The 19,700-nt window shown below is 42.1% G+C and overlaps 2 protein-coding genes across 5 annotated transcripts in view; one reads left to right on the plus strand and one right to left on the minus strand.

The window, feature by feature from the left end:
* Positions 1-6,257: 6,257 nt before the first annotated feature.
* rrp36 (ribosomal RNA processing 36) lies at positions 6,258-10,245 on the minus strand. Its single transcript, XM_064947071.1, has 8 exons — positions 10,133-10,245; positions 9,134-9,572; positions 8,633-8,765; positions 8,313-8,379; positions 7,897-8,001; positions 7,565-7,642; positions 7,352-7,469; positions 6,258-6,950 (listed from the first exon to the last, which is right to left on the minus strand). The coding sequence occupies exons 1-8, from the start codon at positions 10,133-10,135 to the stop codon at positions 6,814-6,816; spliced, it is 1,080 nt and encodes a 359-aa protein (XP_064803143.1). The 5' UTR covers positions 10,136-10,245; the 3' UTR covers positions 6,258-6,813.
* A 7,379-nt stretch (positions 10,246-17,624) lies between these two features.
* LOC135521143 (uncharacterized) overlaps positions 17,625-19,700 on the plus strand; it is a 32,054-nt gene continuing 29,978 nt past the window's right edge. For 2 of the 4 annotated variants that reach the window (XM_064947079.1, XM_064947098.1), the window contains exon 1: positions 17,626-18,452. In XM_064947079.1, coding sequence (XP_064803151.1) covers positions 17,964-18,452 — 489 coding nt within the window. In that variant the 5' untranslated portion in view covers positions 17,626-17,963. Of the gene's footprint in view, positions 18,453-19,700 lie in introns of all 4 variants that reach the window. The other 2 variants (XM_064947084.1, XM_064947092.1) reach the window with 2 other exon arrangements.

Genomic DNA, 19,700 nt, shown 5'->3' on the forward strand with positions numbered 1-19,700 from the left:
TTCACGGTGCTCATTACAGAAATGCCTGGATAAGACAAAATGTCAAAGGTAGTGAAAAACAACTTTATGGGGTTAAGTGTTATCAGCAGATGTCTTGAAAACAGAAAAAGGCAGCGAGTCAGTAGTTCCTGCACCATAGACAGGCAATTGCTTTGGAGTTGTTGAAAGAATGTTTTGGTATTTCTATATGATCAACCATTACATGATCTAGACCTACGTGAAACAGTATAGTACACAAGGTACACATTTGAAATTTGGCTGTGCACCAGCAGTCACTCAATTAGCCCATGTCCTCAAATTGTCTTGATTGGTAAGTTAGTCTAGTGGCCAGCTATCTAAACTTGTAGTAAGCACCCCGGTCGAATTACCAACCGGGGTGGGGCCCTTTGATCATCAGTTATCATATTAAAAACGGGGGGGGGGGGGGGTTACACCTGGCTCAGTTTGTCTTAGCAGTGTCATAACATCATCCTAAAAATGACGCTGACATGGGAGTTTTTTTCTTGTCTTAAAACAGGTTTTAACAGAATTCCTAGGACCTTTTCTGAGATGCTTTGTGGACACGGGTCCTGGTTTCCATGTTTGATACCATTCCTTTCATTATAATGAGCCTGCAAAATGTCTAAAAGTAAATGATCACAGTTTATACTCCATGTTCATCTACACTACCAGTCAAAAAGTTTAGAACTTCAAGGGTTTTTCTTTATTTTGACTATTTTCTACATTGTAGAATAATAGTGAAGACAACAAAACTATGAAATAACACAAATGGAATCATGTAGTACCCAAAGAAGTGTTAAACAAATCAAAATATATTTTATATTTGAGATTTTTCAAAGTAGCCACCCTTTGCCTTGATGACAGCTTTGTACACTCTTGGCATTCTCTCAAGCAGCTTCAACTGGAATGCTTTTCCAACAGTCTTGAAGGAGTTCCCACATATGCTAAGCATATGCTTTTCCTCCATTCTGCATTGCTTGTGTTTCTTGGCACAAGCAAGTCTCTTCTTATTATTGGTGTCCTTTAGTAGTGGTTTCTTTGCAGCAATTCGACAATGAAGGCCTGATTCACACAGTCTCCTCTGAACAGTTCATGTTTTGATGTGTCTGTTCCTTGAATTATGTGAAGCAATTATTTGGGCTGTAATTTCTGAGGCTGGTAACTCTAATGAACTTATCCTCTGCAGCAGAGATAATTCTGGGTCTTCCATTATTGTGGCGGTCCTCATGAGAGCCAGTTTCATCACAGCGCTTGATTGTTTCTGCGTCTGCACTTGAAACGTTCGAAATTCTTGAAATTTTCTGTATTGACTGACCATCTCTTAAATAATGGACTGTCATTTGTCTTTACTTATTTGACCTGTTCTTGCCATAATATGGACTTCGTCTTCTCCCAAATAGGGCTATCTTCTGTATACCTCCCTACCTTGTCACAACACAACTGATTGGCTCAAACAACACATTAAGGAAAGAAATTCCACAAATTAACTTTTAAGGCACACCTGTTAATTGAAATGCATTCCAGGTGACTACCTCATGAAGCTGGTTGAGAGAATGCCAAGAGTGTGCAAAGCTGTCATGGCTACTTTGAAGAATATAAAATATATTTTGATTTGTTTAACACTTTTTTGGGTACTAAATGATTCCATGTGTTATTTCAGTTTTGATGTCTTCACTATTATTCTACAATGTAGAAAATAGTCCAAATAAAGAAAAACACTTGAATGAGGTGTTCTAAACCTTTTGACCTGTAACATCTCTCAGCTATGTAATTCTGGTTTATCTTCAAGTTTACCAGGATGTCCAAGGTGATCTTTACTGTTCCCTCATCACGGTAGCTCTCCATCACCGTGTCCTGCCTGACATCGTTCTCTAGCTGGCTTTCTACAGGAAATTCAGGCTACAGGCTGAAATCTTTCTAGATGCTCTTCAGTCAGCGCCTTCAGCATCAACAAGTCTGTGACAACATGTAAGGAATACAACTACTGGCAACAAGAACATCAATACCTCCATATTTTTGGGGATATACTGGAATAGTTTAACTTAATCTCTCAATCATGGGACAGCTTTCAAATTATTTCAGAGTTGGCTTTAGCCTGCCTGGAGTTTGTACTTTTGGGATCACTGGTTCCATTAAAACAGGCGGGCTCAATCAAGAACAGCCTTAGTATTTGATATTTCAAATAGTATTTGAACTCCCGTGTCCTAGAGCAGTGGCAATCACAACAATAGGGAATCATTCTGCAGACTCACCTCATGTTCTCCTCCTTTCAAAATCATTTACCAATGGTCCAATTGGTTCAGTCTGTGAAGAAGTCAGAAAGCAGTTAAGGGTGGATGTGACCTGCCAGGACCCAGTTTTTAATTGTTTTTAATTTGTCAAAGAATGATCCAGATTCTGTAATCCCCTATTTTGCAATCCAGGATCAGATCAATCGTTCCGAATGAGTTTTTCAGAAAAGGATGGGGTCAATCTGATCCAGATAACACAATGTGAAGGTAACAGATGTTCAGTGCTTTGAACAACACCTTGCCATCTACTGACATGTCATTACTACTTCTACACTGTCATGGGAAACAGTTACGTAAACTACCAGGACTCAATTATTAAATTATACTGACCACTGTCATGATGTTGGCCTGGGGGTAGGTTTATGACAGTCATAAATACCCCCCCCCCCTTTCTCCTCTCTCTACCCTACTGATGTGACATTTGAAAATCCTTCGGTTAACATAGAGATTCTGGGAACATCAGAAGGTGGGGGAAATTAACCATATTCTGGTAATCCGACCACTTGAACATATGCGTTGGTACTTAATGAATATGATATCAGTTCGGTTGTCATCTGAGACATTCTCATCAATGATAGGATGACAAACTCTACAGTGGAAAGTCTGCACATTGTAGTTGTTCAATTTAAATGTTTGAACATAAAATTATTGGTGAAGAGATTAAATTTAATTTTAGCTTCCAAATGAGAGATTTGGGTTTTCATAAGGTTAGGGCTCTTCTCAATCAGTGGCCCGTCCCTGTGAAGAGAAAAGGTTTATAAAACTGAAAACACACCCTTATCCCTCCACTATATAGAGAATGTAACCTCCTGTTCCGAGGATGTGAGGATGACGGTCCGATGTCAAAATGGTTCAGATAATAACTACAGAACGAAGCCAACCTCAGCGTGAGCTTTGGTTGCGAATGGCATGAACTTTGAAATCTTATTCACTGCAGAAGTGATACCTCCTAGACATTGAGTTAGCAACAGAAGCTGCAAGCGTGGGCTCGGAAAGAACAGACAGAGTATCCCGTCTACCACACAACGACGTTACTACAACGTATCCAATTTACCAGCAGATACATTCTTCAAAGGACAAAGGACTCTGTTGGGCAACACGCCCTTCCACCTACCACCAACCTACCGAAGCGCAGCTCAGAGTAAATACTTATTGCATTTTCCTTTTCCAAATGGGCGGTAATTTAGAATGCATAGAATACTGTATTTATGATAGAGACATCACTTCTCCCTTTGTTCCTCAGTCTTTCCGCTCTTTCACTCAAACCCAGACCCCTTTTCTTTGCGTAACCAGCTGTCATATCTGTTCCGCCCGCTAGGGACGTTTTCCTTTATGACATAATATGTAATCAAGGAATGATTCATTCTGTGTATATGTAATTCTGTTTGATTAGTTAGGTATTTAGTAAATAAATAATTAAACCCAATTTTGTATTGCTGATTCAACTTGTTAGCCAGGCTTTGTGAAGATAACCAATAATATACAATATTTCAGATGAGACTGAAATAAGGTGACAATTAATATTGACTGCTATTGATGTAAAATATTACTCGGTCTTTAAGAGTTTATTCGGAAGATAACTGCTCTATAAATATTATTTCGTGGTGCTCCGACTTTCTAGTTAATTACATTTACATGATTAGCTCAGTCAGGTAATATTAATTACAGAGAAAGGATTTTATAGAATAGCATGTCATATCACTTAATCCGGCATAGCCAAAGACACCACATACCTACACAGCAGTCAATTTAACACACTGCACCTTCCTTTTAGTTTTTTTTTTTAAACCTCCCCACCTTACAGTAATGTATTGGTTTTAGTGCCTTTCACATTTCTAAATCCACACTTCCAGTGGGATCAAGATTACCTAGATTTTTTACATCAAAACACAACATGCACAAGGGTTAGAAAAGTCTTAACAACAGATCAATCAATCACGAGTAGTATAGGCCAGCACTGAGGGACTTTGGAAATAAAAAACAGCTCCATGCACCTAATGGAATGCCACATGTGTACAGGGGAGAAGTACATGGCTGAGCATAGTGGTTCAGTACTCAACATATAATTTAAAGATGTTTATGACCCATCTAACCCATTTTCTTGCAAGTAAACGCATTCAATGACCCATATAACCCATTTTCTTGCAAGTAAACCCATTCAATGACCCATCTAACCCATTTTCTTGCAAGTAAACCCACTCAATAAACAAAACGTGTTTTTAGTCAGGATACAGTCTTGAACTACACACAAAATGGATCAGATGGGACTCATCATTGGTGAAAACATTGACTTGACAAAGTGAGTGCACTTACAGTAGGGAGAACAAGTATTTGATAACGAGCAAAATCGGCAGTGTTTCCTACTTACAAAGCACTACTTACAAAGGTCTGTAACTTTTATCATAGGTACACATCAACTGTGATAGACAGAATTTAAAACAAAAATCCAGAAAATCACATGGTATGATTTTTAAGTAATTAATTAGCATTTTATTGCATGACATAAGTATTTGATCACCTACCAACCAGTAAGAATTCCAGCTCTCACAAACCTGTTAGTTTTTCTTTAGGAATCCCTCCTGTTCTCCGCTCAGTACCTGTATTAACTGCACCTGTTTGAACTCATTACCTGTATAAAAGACACCTGTCCACACAATCAAACAGACTCCAACCTCTCCACAATGGCCAAGACCAGAGAGCTGTGTAAGGACATCATGGATAAAAAGGCTGGGATGGGCTACAGGACAATAGGCAAGCAGCCTGGTGAGAAGGCAACAACTGTTGGAGCAATTACTAGAAAATGGAAGAAGTTCAAGATGATGGTCAATCACCCTCGGTCTGGGGCTCCATGCAAGATCTCACCTCGTGGGGCATCAATGATCATGAGGAAGGTGAGGGATCAGCCCAGAACTACACGGCAGGACCTGGTCAATGACCTGAAGAGAACTGGGACCACAGTCTCAAAGAAAACCATTAGTAACACACTACGCCGTCATGGATTTAAATCCTGCAGCGCACGCAAGGTCCTCCTGCTCAAGCCAGCACATGTCCAGGCCCGTCTGAAGTTTGCCAATGACCATCTGGATGATCCAGAAGAGGAATGGGAGAAGGTCATGTGGTCTGATGAGACAAAAATAGAGCTTTTTGGTCTAAACTCCACTCGCCGTGTTTGGAGGAAGAAGGATGAGTACAACCCCAAGAACACTATCCCAACCATGAAGGATGGAGGTGGAAACATCATTCTTTGGGGATGCTTTTCTGCAAAGGGGACAGGACGACTGCACCGTATTGAGGGGAGGATGGATGGGGCCATATCACGAGATCTTGGCCAACAACCTCCTTCCCTCAGTAAGAGCATTGAAGATGGGTCGTGGCTGGGTCTTCCAGCATGACAACGATCTGAAACACATAGCCAGGGCAACTAAGGAGTGGCTCCGTAAGAAGCATCTCAAGGTCCTGGAGTGGCCTAGCCACTCTCCATACCTGAACCCAATAGAAAATCTTTGGAGGAAGCTGAAAGTCCGTATTGCCCAGCGACAGCCCCGAAACCTGAAGGATCTGGAGAAGGTCTGTATGGAGGAGTGGGCCAAAATCCCTGCTGCAGTGTGTGCAAACCTGGTCAAGAACTACAGGAAACGTATGATCTCTAATTGCAAACAATGGTTTCTGTACCAAATATTAAGTTCTGCTTTTCTGATGTATCAAATACTTATGTCATGCAATAAAATGCAAATTAATTACTTAGTGTGATTTTCTGGATTTTTGTTTTAGATTCTGTCTCTCACAGTTGATGTGTACCTATGATAAAAATTACAGACCTCTAAATGCTTTGTAAGTAGGAATAACTGCAAAATCGGCAGTGTATCAAATACTTGTTCTCCCCACTAAGTGCCATCCAACCAAGTTTGTCAATGAATGATAATAACATATGCTAGGTTTGGTTGAGGAGAGGATTGACACTCATGATATTGGCAATGACGTATATATTTAATACAAAAATGACCCTTCTGCATGTTCCAATGAAATAACATAAATACAAACCATACGGATTTGCATAGGAAGTCCTCATAAAACATACAAAATCAACAGTGTGCTTTCAGAAATTTCTTGCCGGTGAGCAAATACGGGAAGACGATATGAAGTACTAGATAATATACCGTAGTTGTGATTAAGTCCTCTCCCATGGGACACCTCCATGGCCATGATAGGGCCGCATTCGCTTGGCTACGGTCTCTGTCAGCCCACTCCTAACCTTATTGGCTCAGTCCAAACTTAAGATGCATGCAAGCATCTTCGACTCTCACATAAATCATACATTGTTAATGGGATTCAGACCAGTTCAGTTACCCACATGAATCTCAAGATAGAAGAGCGGCCCCTGGGTAGATTGGCCCTTAGTAAAAACAAAGCAGTGTAAACTGATGCTAGGACAGCTTCTGAGGCCAAAATGTCCCACCATCATCATCATCATCATCAGGACAAACAAAAGAGCAAGACTGTTCCTGGGCCAGTTTCAGGACAGTCACTTCTGCTGGAAAGGCAGCTTCCTGCGGTCTTTGCCAGCATTCCTCTTCCTCTTCTTGCTGAGGAAGTTTTCCAGCTTGCCGCTCTTCTTCAGTTCGCTGTACTTCTCCGCCAGCTCCAGCTTCTTCTTGTCAGCTGTGAGAGGGTTAAGAGAGCAGAGTAAGGTTTTTGAGTATCCTATATGCGCTTTCACCGTAATGGCATTTCTACAACCAGAGTCTTGTGGTCAATGGAGACGGGGTTTGGACAGCGTAACAGTCTCTTATTCCATTGTAATATCTCTGATTTACAATGTGAAAAAAAAAACATAAGAGATTCCCCACCCAACCAAACAGGGTACAGCATTGTATTGTAGTCTAGTGGCAAATTTTGAGGGGTTCAACAATATTGCATTGTTGTTGCCTTGATTATAGAACTGTATCATATCTGAAGTTAAGAGCTTTACAACATAGAAAAAGAATGTCTATAGAGAAGAATAAATAAGCTTCAGAGTACAAGAAATAGAATAGAATGTCATGCTTTACATCCCAACTTACATTTCTTGAGGAAGAAAGGCTTCAGTCCCTGGCCCGCCATCTCTCTCTGCTTCCTCTTGAACTCTAGCTCCTTCTCACGCTGCTGTTCCCGGCTCTTCCGGGCCCGCTCCTGGTTCTCCTGAATATGAGAAGGAATCGGGTGAATTATATAGAAAAGCAGCCCTCATTCTAAAACTGCTTTGCATGGTTGTGTGTGCTCAGCAGTTAACTCACCATTCTTTTCAACAGGAACTGAAGTTTCTCCTTCTTTTGGTTGCTCTTTAGTGGTTTCTTGAGCTTCTTCTGCACTACCTAATATATATATAAATATATATACACATATATATATATATATACACACACACACACATACATACACCACAAAGAATGAACCCAATTAAATTCAGTGATAGTCAAATGTAAAAAATCTTGAGGACAAGCAGGACCATGTTGTGCAAGAGATAATGCAAAACAAGTCCTATTTCAAATGTATGTTGTCTAAAATGAAAAACGGACTGATATGGACTAGACAAATATGGACTGATTAGAATTGATCGTTTTCACACATCTCTCTCGTGCTGTTTGATGTCGTTGATGAATCTGTATGTTTTCTCAAAGATCTCCGGTTTGTATTCACCAGACAGATCGTCAAATCGAGGATCTCTTGACACCTGGGGGGGAGGAAAGTGACAGACAATTACAATTACACCTGGGGCGGCAGGTAGCCTAGTGGTTAGAGCATTGGGTCCAGCAACCGAATCCCCGAGCTGACAAGGTAAAAATATGTCGTTCTGCCCCTGAACAAGGCAGTTAACCCACTGTTCCCCAGTAGGCCGTCATTGTAAATATGAATTTGTTCTTAACTAAACTTGCCTTGTTAAATAAATAAAAGACAGCATGCAACAAGATGGTTTGAGAGGTCAAAAGCAAAAAAGCAAGAGATGGAGATGTCAATCTACAAAATACTTCAGAAGTGCCTTACTGATTTCTTGACAGGAACTACTTGTCTGAGAAAAGGGGCTGGCCTCTTGGCTGATATCTCCATGGGCCTTAAAAAGAAAAACAATGTATGAGAAAGGATTGTTAGGAGTTTAAATACATACACCATCCCCACAGTGAAAAAATAACAGATTTTCTCCTAAATGACTTACACTCAACACATACAGATACTGAATAAAAATGGAGGTTCATAAAGGAATCAAAAACCCATAACACATATTTAGAGTGCCATCCATGCTCCAACTCAGCTATTGGAATGGCCTTTTTCTAATGCATGAAGGTGAACAGACAATTGGACATTACCTATTCTTGTTGAGGCGTTTCTTGGTGGGAGTTTGTTTTGCCTTGGTTGTTCCGTAGGCTATTTCATTATAGACCTTTGTCCCCACCTTGTTTTGAAGCTTCATAATGTCCTCAAAAGACATTGTTGAAAGCTCTGTAAAAGTCATAAAGAAAAATGAAGGATTCACTGGCTCGCTTAGAATACGTCATTTCACTAGTCGGGAATATTTTATAACCTAATTATGTATAAATTATAAATTGAAACTTCAAATGCAGACCATTTCCATTTGGTTACAAATTGTATAGTTATAGTTCTGTATGGATATAGGATTTGTTCTTCATAAATGAGATGGAGAACACACCAAACTATCCTATAGACCTTTTAGGCCGTCAGTGTAAATAAGAATTAGTTCTTAACTGACTTGCCTAGTTAAATAATGGTTAAATAAAAATAAATAAAATACCTTGACATTTGTTCCTGGGAGATTAACTGCAGTGAATGAAACTATACTTACGATTTACCTTTTTTAATGTCGTCTTCTGTTTGTATTTCACCACTGCTGTTTACCGATTCCGGTTGTTCTGCGTCATCATCGACATCCTCAGAGTCCTCAGTGTCACTACCCAAACCTGTCTGGTCAACACCATCACTCTCTGCATTTTCATCATTAGCCTCTTCTTCACTGGCATCCTCAAGAGCTTCTCCACCACTCAAACTGTACTCCTCTTCCTCTCGTCCAGACTCTTCCTGGTCTTCCTCGATCATACCTGAGGAGCTCTTTTTACTGAGTAAGGCAAAGTTTTCTTCCAGTTCAGAGTCTTCACCACTACTGTCAGGGGCTTTATTTGACAGACTTTTGGTCTTTTTTGACTTGTTATCCAACCTCGACACAGTGACAGCCACTTCTTGATGTTGCTTTCGCTTCATAGTTGCTTTCTGGTGCCCGGAGGACATTGTGGACTGTGAAAAGACACATAGGAGTTGTAAGCCTTAGCTCACTCGCTTACAAAGTGTATGGGGCCTGAAATAGATTTAGGTAGCCTACTTTGAGATAGTCGATTTTAAACAATAACACAAAGGGTGAAACACCTCTACACATAACATGTTGCTATGAGGCACGTTCTAGCAACACGTAGACAAACAGGTACCAGAAACAGCACGCCTATTTAGACTCCTTAGAAACGGTGGATTTATAAATCAATGTGATTGATTGGCTCACCTGCCTATGCTGAAAAAGATTACATAAAACCCCTAAAACAAATTGCCGTGCGCTACATTGGAAAGCCACTCCAGAAATAATGTCTCTCAACGCAAGTCCCCGGCGTTCACTCTCCCCCCGAATAGAACACAACTCGAGTACCAGGCTTTAGAGAGGCCTTGTCTTGCATGGCTAATGTTACTAGTTAACGTCAGCTATAGTGGCTAGCTTGCAATAAAAAGTCAAACCAACAACAACGGTGAATATAACACGGTATTGTTGTTGGCGAAAGAGTTATTAAGTAGGTACGTTAACGACTTACCATTATATGAGCGACGATCCTAACTTAGAAACGAACTATAATAGCAACCAGCCCAAGATGTTATCCACGTGGGTTTTAGTTGTGTACTGTTAGCTAGCTCGCTACTCTGAGTTTGACTCATTCCCGTGCAATATTTAATCGACCAACGGGGGGCACTGTTGAATAGGTATTGAGATACAGGCAGACGCGGGCCCAAAGATGTATGTGTTACCTTAAATGTGACCTTGTTACAATGCTGACATTTTCTAATTCAAGGCACCTTTCTCTGTCTATACTAACAATTATGTGTTGATCATCCCCGATCCACTTCAGACCTTTATTCTCGATAAACTTTTTTGTCATTCTCATTGGTAGGTAGGCTCACTTGCAGAGTAAAAAAAAAACGCCCCTGCTTTAAATTATGTTCAGTTTATAAAGGCTTCATAATGCCTTCATAAACACTACATGAATGTGTTACAAATCATCTATAACCGTATGTCATGCATTATACAGGCTTCATAAATGTGGCATAACTATGTGACAATCACCATTATCAAATGTGACATAACCCATTTATGTCGAATATGATATAAACATGTAACATGCACAGCAAGACGGAACGTACAGAGCACAATCGCCTCCAATGTCCAGCTGGGCCTCTGTACGTTCCGTCTGCTGTCCGTGACCGGCTGATCTATTCGGCACACACATCACCCTCCTCTGGTCATCCGGGCATCGGTCGGACAGTGCGCTGTCTTAGTGGGAAGTACTGGTGGTCCACTTTGGCTAAGGACGTGAGGGTTTATGTTTCCTCCTGCTCGACGGAACGTACAGACGCCCAGCTGGACATTGAAGGGGATTGGGCTCTGTACGTAACGCCCGGGTAAAAAACATGGCCCACCTTGCCTGGTGAGGGTTCAGTCTTCTCGCCGCCCGGATGTTCTCACGATTGCGCTTGTCAGTCCAGATGAGAAAAGGGTGTTTAGCCCCCTCAAGCCCATGTCTCCACGCCTTCAAGGCCTTGATGACAGCCAACAGCTCCCGGTCCCCCACGTCATAGTTTCACGCCGCCGGGCTGAGCTTCTTCGAAAAGAAGGCACAGGGCGGAGCTTTGGTGGCGTAACCGAACGCTGAGAGAGCACAACTCCTATCCCAGCCTCGGACACGTCCACCTCCACAATGAACACCAAAGAGGGATCCAGATGAGCCAGCACGGGAGTCGAGGTAAACCGAGCTTTCAGCTGACCAAAAGCCCTTTCCGCCTCAGCCGACCACTGCAAACGCCCCTGTTCCCAGTTCAGCAGTGAGGTAATGGGAGCCGCTATCTGACCAAAGCCCCGGATAAACCTCCGGTAGTCGTTGGCAAACCCTAGAAACCACTGCACCTCCTTTACCGTGTTGGGAGTTGGCCATTTACGCACGAATGAAATGCTTTCACTCTCCATCTCCACCCCTGAAGTGGAAATGCAGTACCCTAGGAAGGAGACAGACTGTTGGAAGAACAGACATTTCTTAGCCTTGACGTACAGGTCATGCTCCAACAGTCGACCAAGAACCCTGCGCACCAGGGACACATGCTCGGCGCGCTCCGTGCACTGACTCAATCGCACTGGCTATGATAGGTAGCGGGTAACTGTACCTAACAGTGATCTGGTTGATACCTCGATAGTCAATACACGGGCGCAGACCTCCATCCTCTTCTTCACAAACAAGAAACTTCAGGAGGCAAGTGAAGTGGAGGACCAAATGTACCCCTGCCCCAGGGATTCGGAGACATATGTCTCCATAGCCTCCGTCTCTTCCTGTGACAGGGGATACACGTGACTCCTGGGAAGTGCTGCGTCTACTAGGAGATTTATCGCACAATCCCCCCGGGGTGGTATTTGAGTCTCCCTCTTTTTTACAGAAGGCGAGAGCCAAATCGGCTGTTTCAGAGGGGATGCGCACGGTGGAGACCTGGTCTGGACTTTCCACCGTAGTATCACCAACGGAAACCCCTAAACACCTCCCGAGCACTTTCGTGACCAATATGGATCCCTAAACAATGGGCAAATGATCTGTCTATAAAGTTCCCAGCTGTGCCTGAATCTACGAGCGCCTTATGCGGGGAAAACTCAGGAAAATTAATATACAAAAACATGTGTGTAACAGAGGGCTCTGGGTGAGCCTGGTACCAACTCACCTGGGGTGACACGAGAGTGCCCTGCCTACTGCCTCGTCTCCCAGAGGAACCTCCCTAGCACCGACCGGCAGTGTGCCCTCTGCGGCCACAGATGGTGCATGGACCGGCCCCTCCTCCGGTCGCCCTAAGTGCAGCACCTCCCAGCTCCATGGGCGTAGGAGCGGTGGTAATGGGGGATGGGATCTATCATACTCACTCAGAAGAGTGAGCCGAATCCCACTGGGACCGTGTGAAGGAGGGGTAAGTAGTGGTGTCCTTGGTGGGGCTGGTGGAGGTGCTGGAGGAGCTCCTCTTCTCTCCCAATGATCCATAGTCTGAAGGACGCGATCCATGGCGGTGCCGAGATGTTGTAGCATGGCTGCATGCTGCTGGACGCGCTCCTCTACCCCTAATACGGGGGTGTCTGCTCCTGCTGTCTCCATATGGTTGGGTGCGTGATTCTGTCAGAAGGTGGGTGTAGCTGGTGCATGAAGTCAGGTGCAGGAGAGCAGAATGAGTGAGCAATGTACTTTACTCAAAATAAAGGCACAAGGTAACAATACACTTGACCAACAATAAACGGTAATCAATTACGCACAGACGAAAATAGCACCCGTCGAAAACCAGCCATAACGTGGGGGAACATGAGGGAAACAGAGGGTTAAATACATGAACATGTAATTGGGGAATGAAACCAGGTGTGTAGAAAACAAAGAAAAAACAAATGGAAAATTAAAAGTGGATCAGCGATGACTAGAAGACATTGACCGCCGAACGCCGTCCGAACAAGGAGAGGGACCTACTTCGGCGGAAGTCATGACAGTAGCTGTGAAAAGTAAACATACATTTATAGGAGCAGTTTCCCAGACAAAGTTTAATTTAAGTCAGGTAAGTAAGCTAATTCTTCTTAAATTAATCCAGATTAAAAAAATAGCTTTCTGAGATGTTGCTTAACTTCAGATGAATTAATTATAGACTGGGAAGTCTCAGACTAAGGTAAATAAGGACTAACCAGTTCATCTTTGTGAAGCCTAATTAGATTAATGATGTGCACTTGGTGCTGACCTGAGGCTGCTTCAAAAATCAGGGATGGGACACGAATACATAAGCAAGTCACCTAAACCAAGCAATGGATGGAGGTAAAAGAAAACATTAAAATAATTTCAGTGACTGAAAAAACCCTCTTGAAGCGAATTGTATCAAACCACTCAATTATCGAGAACAAACAGCATGATTCATCAACAGAAAACAATAAAAAATAGTGGCTGAACTACCATTTGTAGGGAAACCAGAAGCAGGTTCTTCTCGAACCAGCACCAGTTTGGGATCCAAATATTTCCATTTGTGAATAATAACCTTTTTGTTACCAATCCATGGCTATTGTTTGCTTCAATCACTTGAGCGGTCTTTGTTGTGAGAAGTGCTGCATAGCAAAAGCATCTCTGCAGGGTTGTCCATTTCTGTCAAGATTCTGTCTCAAGCCATGGAAACAAATGGGTAATCTTCATCTTCAGTGCGAGGATCTGGGCAGCCATGCTGTTTGAGGTAATTATGAAGCACTGCTGCATTATGCCAATGCTGCATCTTCTTGGTTGAAAGTGCAATGTGTTTCTGAGACACTGGAAACGACTCTTCCATTTGGTATTTTTGGTATTTTATTAGGATCCCCATTAGCTGTTGCAAAAGCAGCAGTTACTCTTCCTGGGGTCCACACAAAGATGACATAATATAGAACATTCATAGACAAGAACAGCTCAAGGACAGAACTACATCAAAAATATTTTAAAGTCACACACAGCCTACATGTCAGTACATACACACAAACTATCTAGGTCAAATAGGGAAGAGGCATTGTGCTGTGAAGTGTTGCTTTATCTGTTTTTTTAAAAAACCAGGTTTGCTGTTAATTTGAGCAATATGAGATTTCATGCAATAATGGCTCTACAAAATACTGTACGCTTTCTTGAATTTGTTCTGGATTTTGGGACTGTAAAAAGACCCCTGGTGGCATGTCTGGTGGGGTACATGTGTGTGTCAGAGCTGTGTGTAAGTTGACTATGGAAACTATTTGGAATTTTCAACACATTAATGTTTCTTATAAAAAGAAGGGATGCAGTCAGTCTCTCCTCAACTCTTAGCCAAGAGAGACTGGCATGTATGGTATTTATATCAGCCCTCTGATTACAATGAAGAGCAAGAAGTGCCGCTCTGTTCTGGGCCAGCTGCAGCTTAACTAGGTATTTCCTTGCAGCATACGACCACACGACTGGACAATAATCAAGATAAGACAAAACTAGCTCTGCAGGACTTGCTTTTTGCAGTGTGGTGTCAAAAAAGCAGAGCATCTCTTTATTACAGACAGACCTCTCTCCATCTTTACAACCATTGAATCTATATGTTTTGACCATGACAGTTTACAATCTAAGGTAACACCAAGTAATTTAGTCTCCTAAACTTGTTCAACAGCCACACTGTTCATTACCATATTCAGCTGAGGTCTAGAACTTATGGAATGATTTGTACCAAATGCAATGCTCTTAGTTTTAGAGATATTCAGAACCAGTTTATTACTGCCTGCCCATTCCAAAACAGACTGCAACTCTTTGTTAAGGGTTGTAGTGACTTCATTAGCTGTGGTTGCTGATGCGTATATGGACACACATGCCTTGTTTGATGCCAGTGGCAGGTCATTGATAACAATAAAAGAGTAGAGGGCCTAGAGAGCTGCTGTGAGGTACACCACACTTTACATGTTTGACATTAGAGAAGCTTCCTATAAAGAAAACCACTTGAGTTCAATTAGATAGAGAGCTCTGAATCCAAGATATGGCAGAGGATGAAAAGCCACATATGTTTTTCAACAACATGTTATGGTCAATAATTTCAAAGGCTGCACTGAAATCTAACAGTACAGTAATTTGTGTCAGTGCAGTACATGTTGAGTTCCCTTTTCTATAAGCATGCTGAAGTCTCCATATACCAAAAATGTGTTCCACTGCACCTCTGGTGCGAATATGAGCTTGGTTGTACCGTTGTTGCTCAGGTCCTATTGCAGGAAGATAGGGGTTGAACAATAAGTTGGTCTGTGCATACCCGCTGTCACCAAGTATGATTCCACTATGTTGTCTTCCTTCAAGCTGAGCATACAAAGAGGAGTTCTGGAGTTGCACCTTTCCGACGTGCAACAATGTTGGAGAACTGCAAATTGGGAGTGCACACACTTTGTACAGTTTTTAAGATTCCTGTACTTCTCAGCCTCTGCTGTAGATGGGAATATGACTTCCATCTATACAGCTAATGACTCCAGGGAAGTTCCCATAATCATATAACTCTACCTTGTAGTTGGCTTGGGTAATAGCATAATAGAACTTCATGTAATTGTCATTCAGTTCACATTGTAGACTTTGTGGACTATTCTGCAAACTGTCTGTTCACTTGCACCACACAAATCTCCTGTTTCACAGTGGAAGGTTCCAGATGCCAAAAACCTCAATGTCAGCTGCACTTTCTTTGTATTTACGGAAACGATCACGAAAATTGATTTAATCAAAATGGGTTGCTCCTCTCTATAATCATCCTTCTGTCTGGCCTTGGTGGTGCTTGTTGATCATCATTGAAATAGTCCAGGTAATATATTTTTTTGGCCAGATTTAATTTAAACTTTAACTTAGATTTAGATTAATTATAATCATCTTTCTGGAAATCAGACTTTTTAAATCTAGACTTGGGCAAGTCTGAGGCTATTTTAAACCATGTCTGAGAAATGTAATATACATTTGTCCAGTTTAAAAGTGAAAATTTGTCTGATTCCGCAAAACCGCCCCATAGAGTTTGTTTTATGGTAGGATCAAGATGGTCAGATTTATATTTAGATACTGCATATTGACATTTATTCTGGAATGTTTAATGTTTCATTAGCATCATGGACAAATTAAAATGTCTAGTAAACCATGTTGGAATAAGTGTTGAAAATGCAGGAGTATGTGACTGAACTCTTTGTTCTTGCTATCAGCAAAACAAGAGCTGTCATTGTAAGGGGTGAGCTATAGCCATAGGAATTTGAGGTCATGTAGCTACAGTACATAAGACGGTTGGTTCTTGGAACAGTAAATGGACAGGGCTGTTTCATGCCTTAAGTATTTTTGGTCCTCATGGGGTTGACCCAAAGTCAGTTGACTTCAGTTGAGCCTGGAGAGAAAGGGGGCATGGGGTGTAAGGGTAAAATACAAACATGAGAAGTGTTCATTTGTGAGAGTGAGCAAGTTAGCATGGTGTAATTGTGTCGCGTTCATAAATCAACGAGGGAATTCCCCAACATCTTGTACAAGGCAAATATGTGAACGCAGTTCCAGCAGAGTATAGGATTACACAGTGAAATATTTGAGAAAACAAAAATAAATCTTCTTTCTACAAAACCCCAATCCATCTTCATGAAACAATGACAGGTATTTTCTCCTGTTCCTATAAGAACAAACAACATTGTATAAGTCCCAGTCCACATACAGTATAGGCCTGTGGCTTATAACGTGGAAAATACCTGTAATTGATTGCCAAAGAAGTACAGAGGATGTTACAGTAGCCTGATAGGACACCTGGTTCAAATCAAGTGGAAGCCTGAGGCCTGACTAAGCACAATGTGTTTCCTATGTGTGTCTGTAAATGTTTGGACTGTGAATGTGGAATTAGAAAAATAAGTGGAAAATTGCATTGGATTTTGTTACTCCTCAAAACAAACTCATAGGGATTGTTATGAAAAAGTGTGAAAACTGTTAGAAAAGACAATTGATTCTTGAGGCATGTTTGAGAACAAGCAAATACCCTCACCTTTAGTCTTTGTAGAGCAAACATTTTACAATTTGACCAGTTATGGAGAGAGATAAAGAGAGAGAGGGAGAACGAGAGAGAGAGAGAGCAGACTGCAGACGTGAGATCTAGAGGTGCTTCATGTTTGTTGTTCTTGTTAAAAGCATTACCTCATTGTCCAGCTGTGAGCAGGCGAGACCAGAATGAGAGAGAGTGAGAGCGAGAGAGAGAGCAAGAGAGCATTTTACCCCTCTGTTACTCTACTCATATCTGAGCATGGAGCTTTTTGTTTGGGGAGGAAGTTTTTACAGCTCCAGTTTACAACCCTCAGTCACTCTGACTCTGCCCAGCCCTTGACAGAAAGTGGTGACCTCACTCCTCTTTAATGAAACTTCCCCCCTCTCTTTCCCTTCCTATTTTTTATTTTTTTTCTAAGAGAGCACCCAGGCAGCAAGCCAGACACTTTCCCTTTTCACTCAGATTTCTCTCTCTCTTTCTGTCTCTCTCTCTCACTATTGGCTTGGTGGTTGCTCAGAAGAGGCACTCCTCCCTCCTCGCCTTCTCATATTGGTTTCCCCTGACATGACACAGGCGCTGTAGCTCAGTTGATAACTTCGAAACAGACAGGAGGGGACGTTCTATTGTGTGTCCTGTACTGTCTTCCTCTCCATGAGGTGCAAGGAGGCGGGTGGCTTTTTGAGTGAGTTTTGCTTTTGACAATTTTTTTGGGAAAAGAGCGTTGTTTATTCGAGAATTCATCTTGTTTTTCCTCTCATTCTGAACTTCTGATACTAGACATTGCCGTACATGAGGTGAGATATCTGTATTGTTTTGTGACTCTTGTCACAGTATGCCCATCTAGACTAAACTGCACAGCTATCAAAAACCATGTCTGAGGGTGTCGTCAGAAAAATCCAACCCTTTACCATTGGGACCAGGCTGTCTGTCCCCTCTGAAGCCAAATGCCAGGAGTTTGTGGACGTCTATCTGCCGAAGTCTGCTGCTCCGAACAAGTTGGAGCTACACGACCAAATGTCCCTTTACATGGGCCAGTCCCAGGGGTGGCCTGGGAACTCGGAACTCCCACAAGTGGCCACCCAGGTCTACGCTTCAACACCAGAGGGACATCAGGATGAGAGAGTGGAGGAGGACAGGAATTCTGTGTCCCCCACTGCATCCTCTAGATCCATCAGGAAGATTGCTATTTGCCGGAATGTTGAGACAGCCCCCGACGTGTCCTTGTGTGACTCTGACCTGGCCACTTCAGTTAGATCCACGTCGGAGACCATCCGAAGCAACCACAACAGTGTTCACCCAAAACCGCCATCCTTGATGGTAGAGGACGACTTGGATAAGAGGTCCAACTCTCAGTCTAAGGTAACCTTGGATTACAGTTGTTTTATTCATGGTGTCTCACATGTTATTGAGTTGGGATAGGCTACAAGCCAGCACCAACTAATGTACATTTCAAATCACCTGGTTCAAATCAATTGACTTTGAAATAGAAATGGTGAATGTCTCAACCAGTGTTATGGACATTTGTTTTATTTCTGTTGGTCAATGTGACCCGTGTTAACCATTCTCAAGCTTTCTGAAAGCAAATTAATTGACTTGTTTACTTAAAGAAAGTAAGTCCAGAGCCAAAAGGCAATAGGAGGATTGGGAATTAAATCCATAACCACAAAACCCAGTGTAAGTAAATCAAATCAAATCAAATTTTATTTGTCACATACACATGGTTAGCAGATGTGAATGCAAGTGTAGCGAAATGCTTGTGCTTCTAGTTCCGACAATGCAGTAATAACCAACAAGTAATCTAACTAACAACTACTGTCTTATACACACAAGTGTAAGGGGATAAAGAATATGTACATAAAGATATATGAATGAGTGATGGTACAGAGCAGCATAGGCAAGATACAGTAGATGGTATCGAGTACAGTATATACATATGAGATGAGTATGTAAACAAAGTGGCATAGTGAAAGTGGCTAGTGATACATGTATTACATGAAGATGCAGTAGATGATATAGAGTACAGTATATACGTATACATATGAGATGAATAATGTTGGGTATGTAAACATTATATTAGGTAGCATTGTTTAAAGTGGCTAGTGATATATTTTACATCATTTCCCATCAATTCCCATTATTAAAGTGGCTGGAGTTGAGTCAGTGTGTTGGCAGCAGCCACTCAATGTTAGTGGTTGCTGTTTAACAGTCTGATGGCCTTGAGATAGAAGCTGTTTTTCAGTCTCTCGGTCCCAGCTTTGATGCATTTGTACTGACCTCGCCTTCTGGATGATAGCGGGGTGAACAGGCAGTGGCTCGGGTGGTTGTTGTCCTTGATGATCTTTATGGCCTTCCTGTAACATCGGGTGGTGTAGGTGTCCTGGAGGGCAGGTAGTTTGCCCCCGGTGATGCGTTGTGCAGACCTCACTACCCTCTGGAGAGCCTTACGGTTGTGGGCGGAGCAGTTGCTGTACCAGGCGGTGATACAGCCCGCCAGGATGATCTCGATTGTGCATCTATAGAAGTTTGTGAGTGCTTTTGGTGATAAGCCGAATTTCTTCAGCCTCCTGAGGTTTAAGAGGCGCTGCTGCGCCTTCTTCACGATGCTGT

The sequence above is a fragment of the Oncorhynchus masou genome, chromosome 4 (assembly GCF_036934945.1).
Source record: "Oncorhynchus masou masou isolate Uvic2021 chromosome 4, UVic_Omas_1.1, whole genome shotgun sequence".
In the NCBI taxonomy this organism is placed as follows: Eukaryota; Metazoa; Chordata; class Actinopteri; order Salmoniformes; family Salmonidae; genus Oncorhynchus; species Oncorhynchus masou.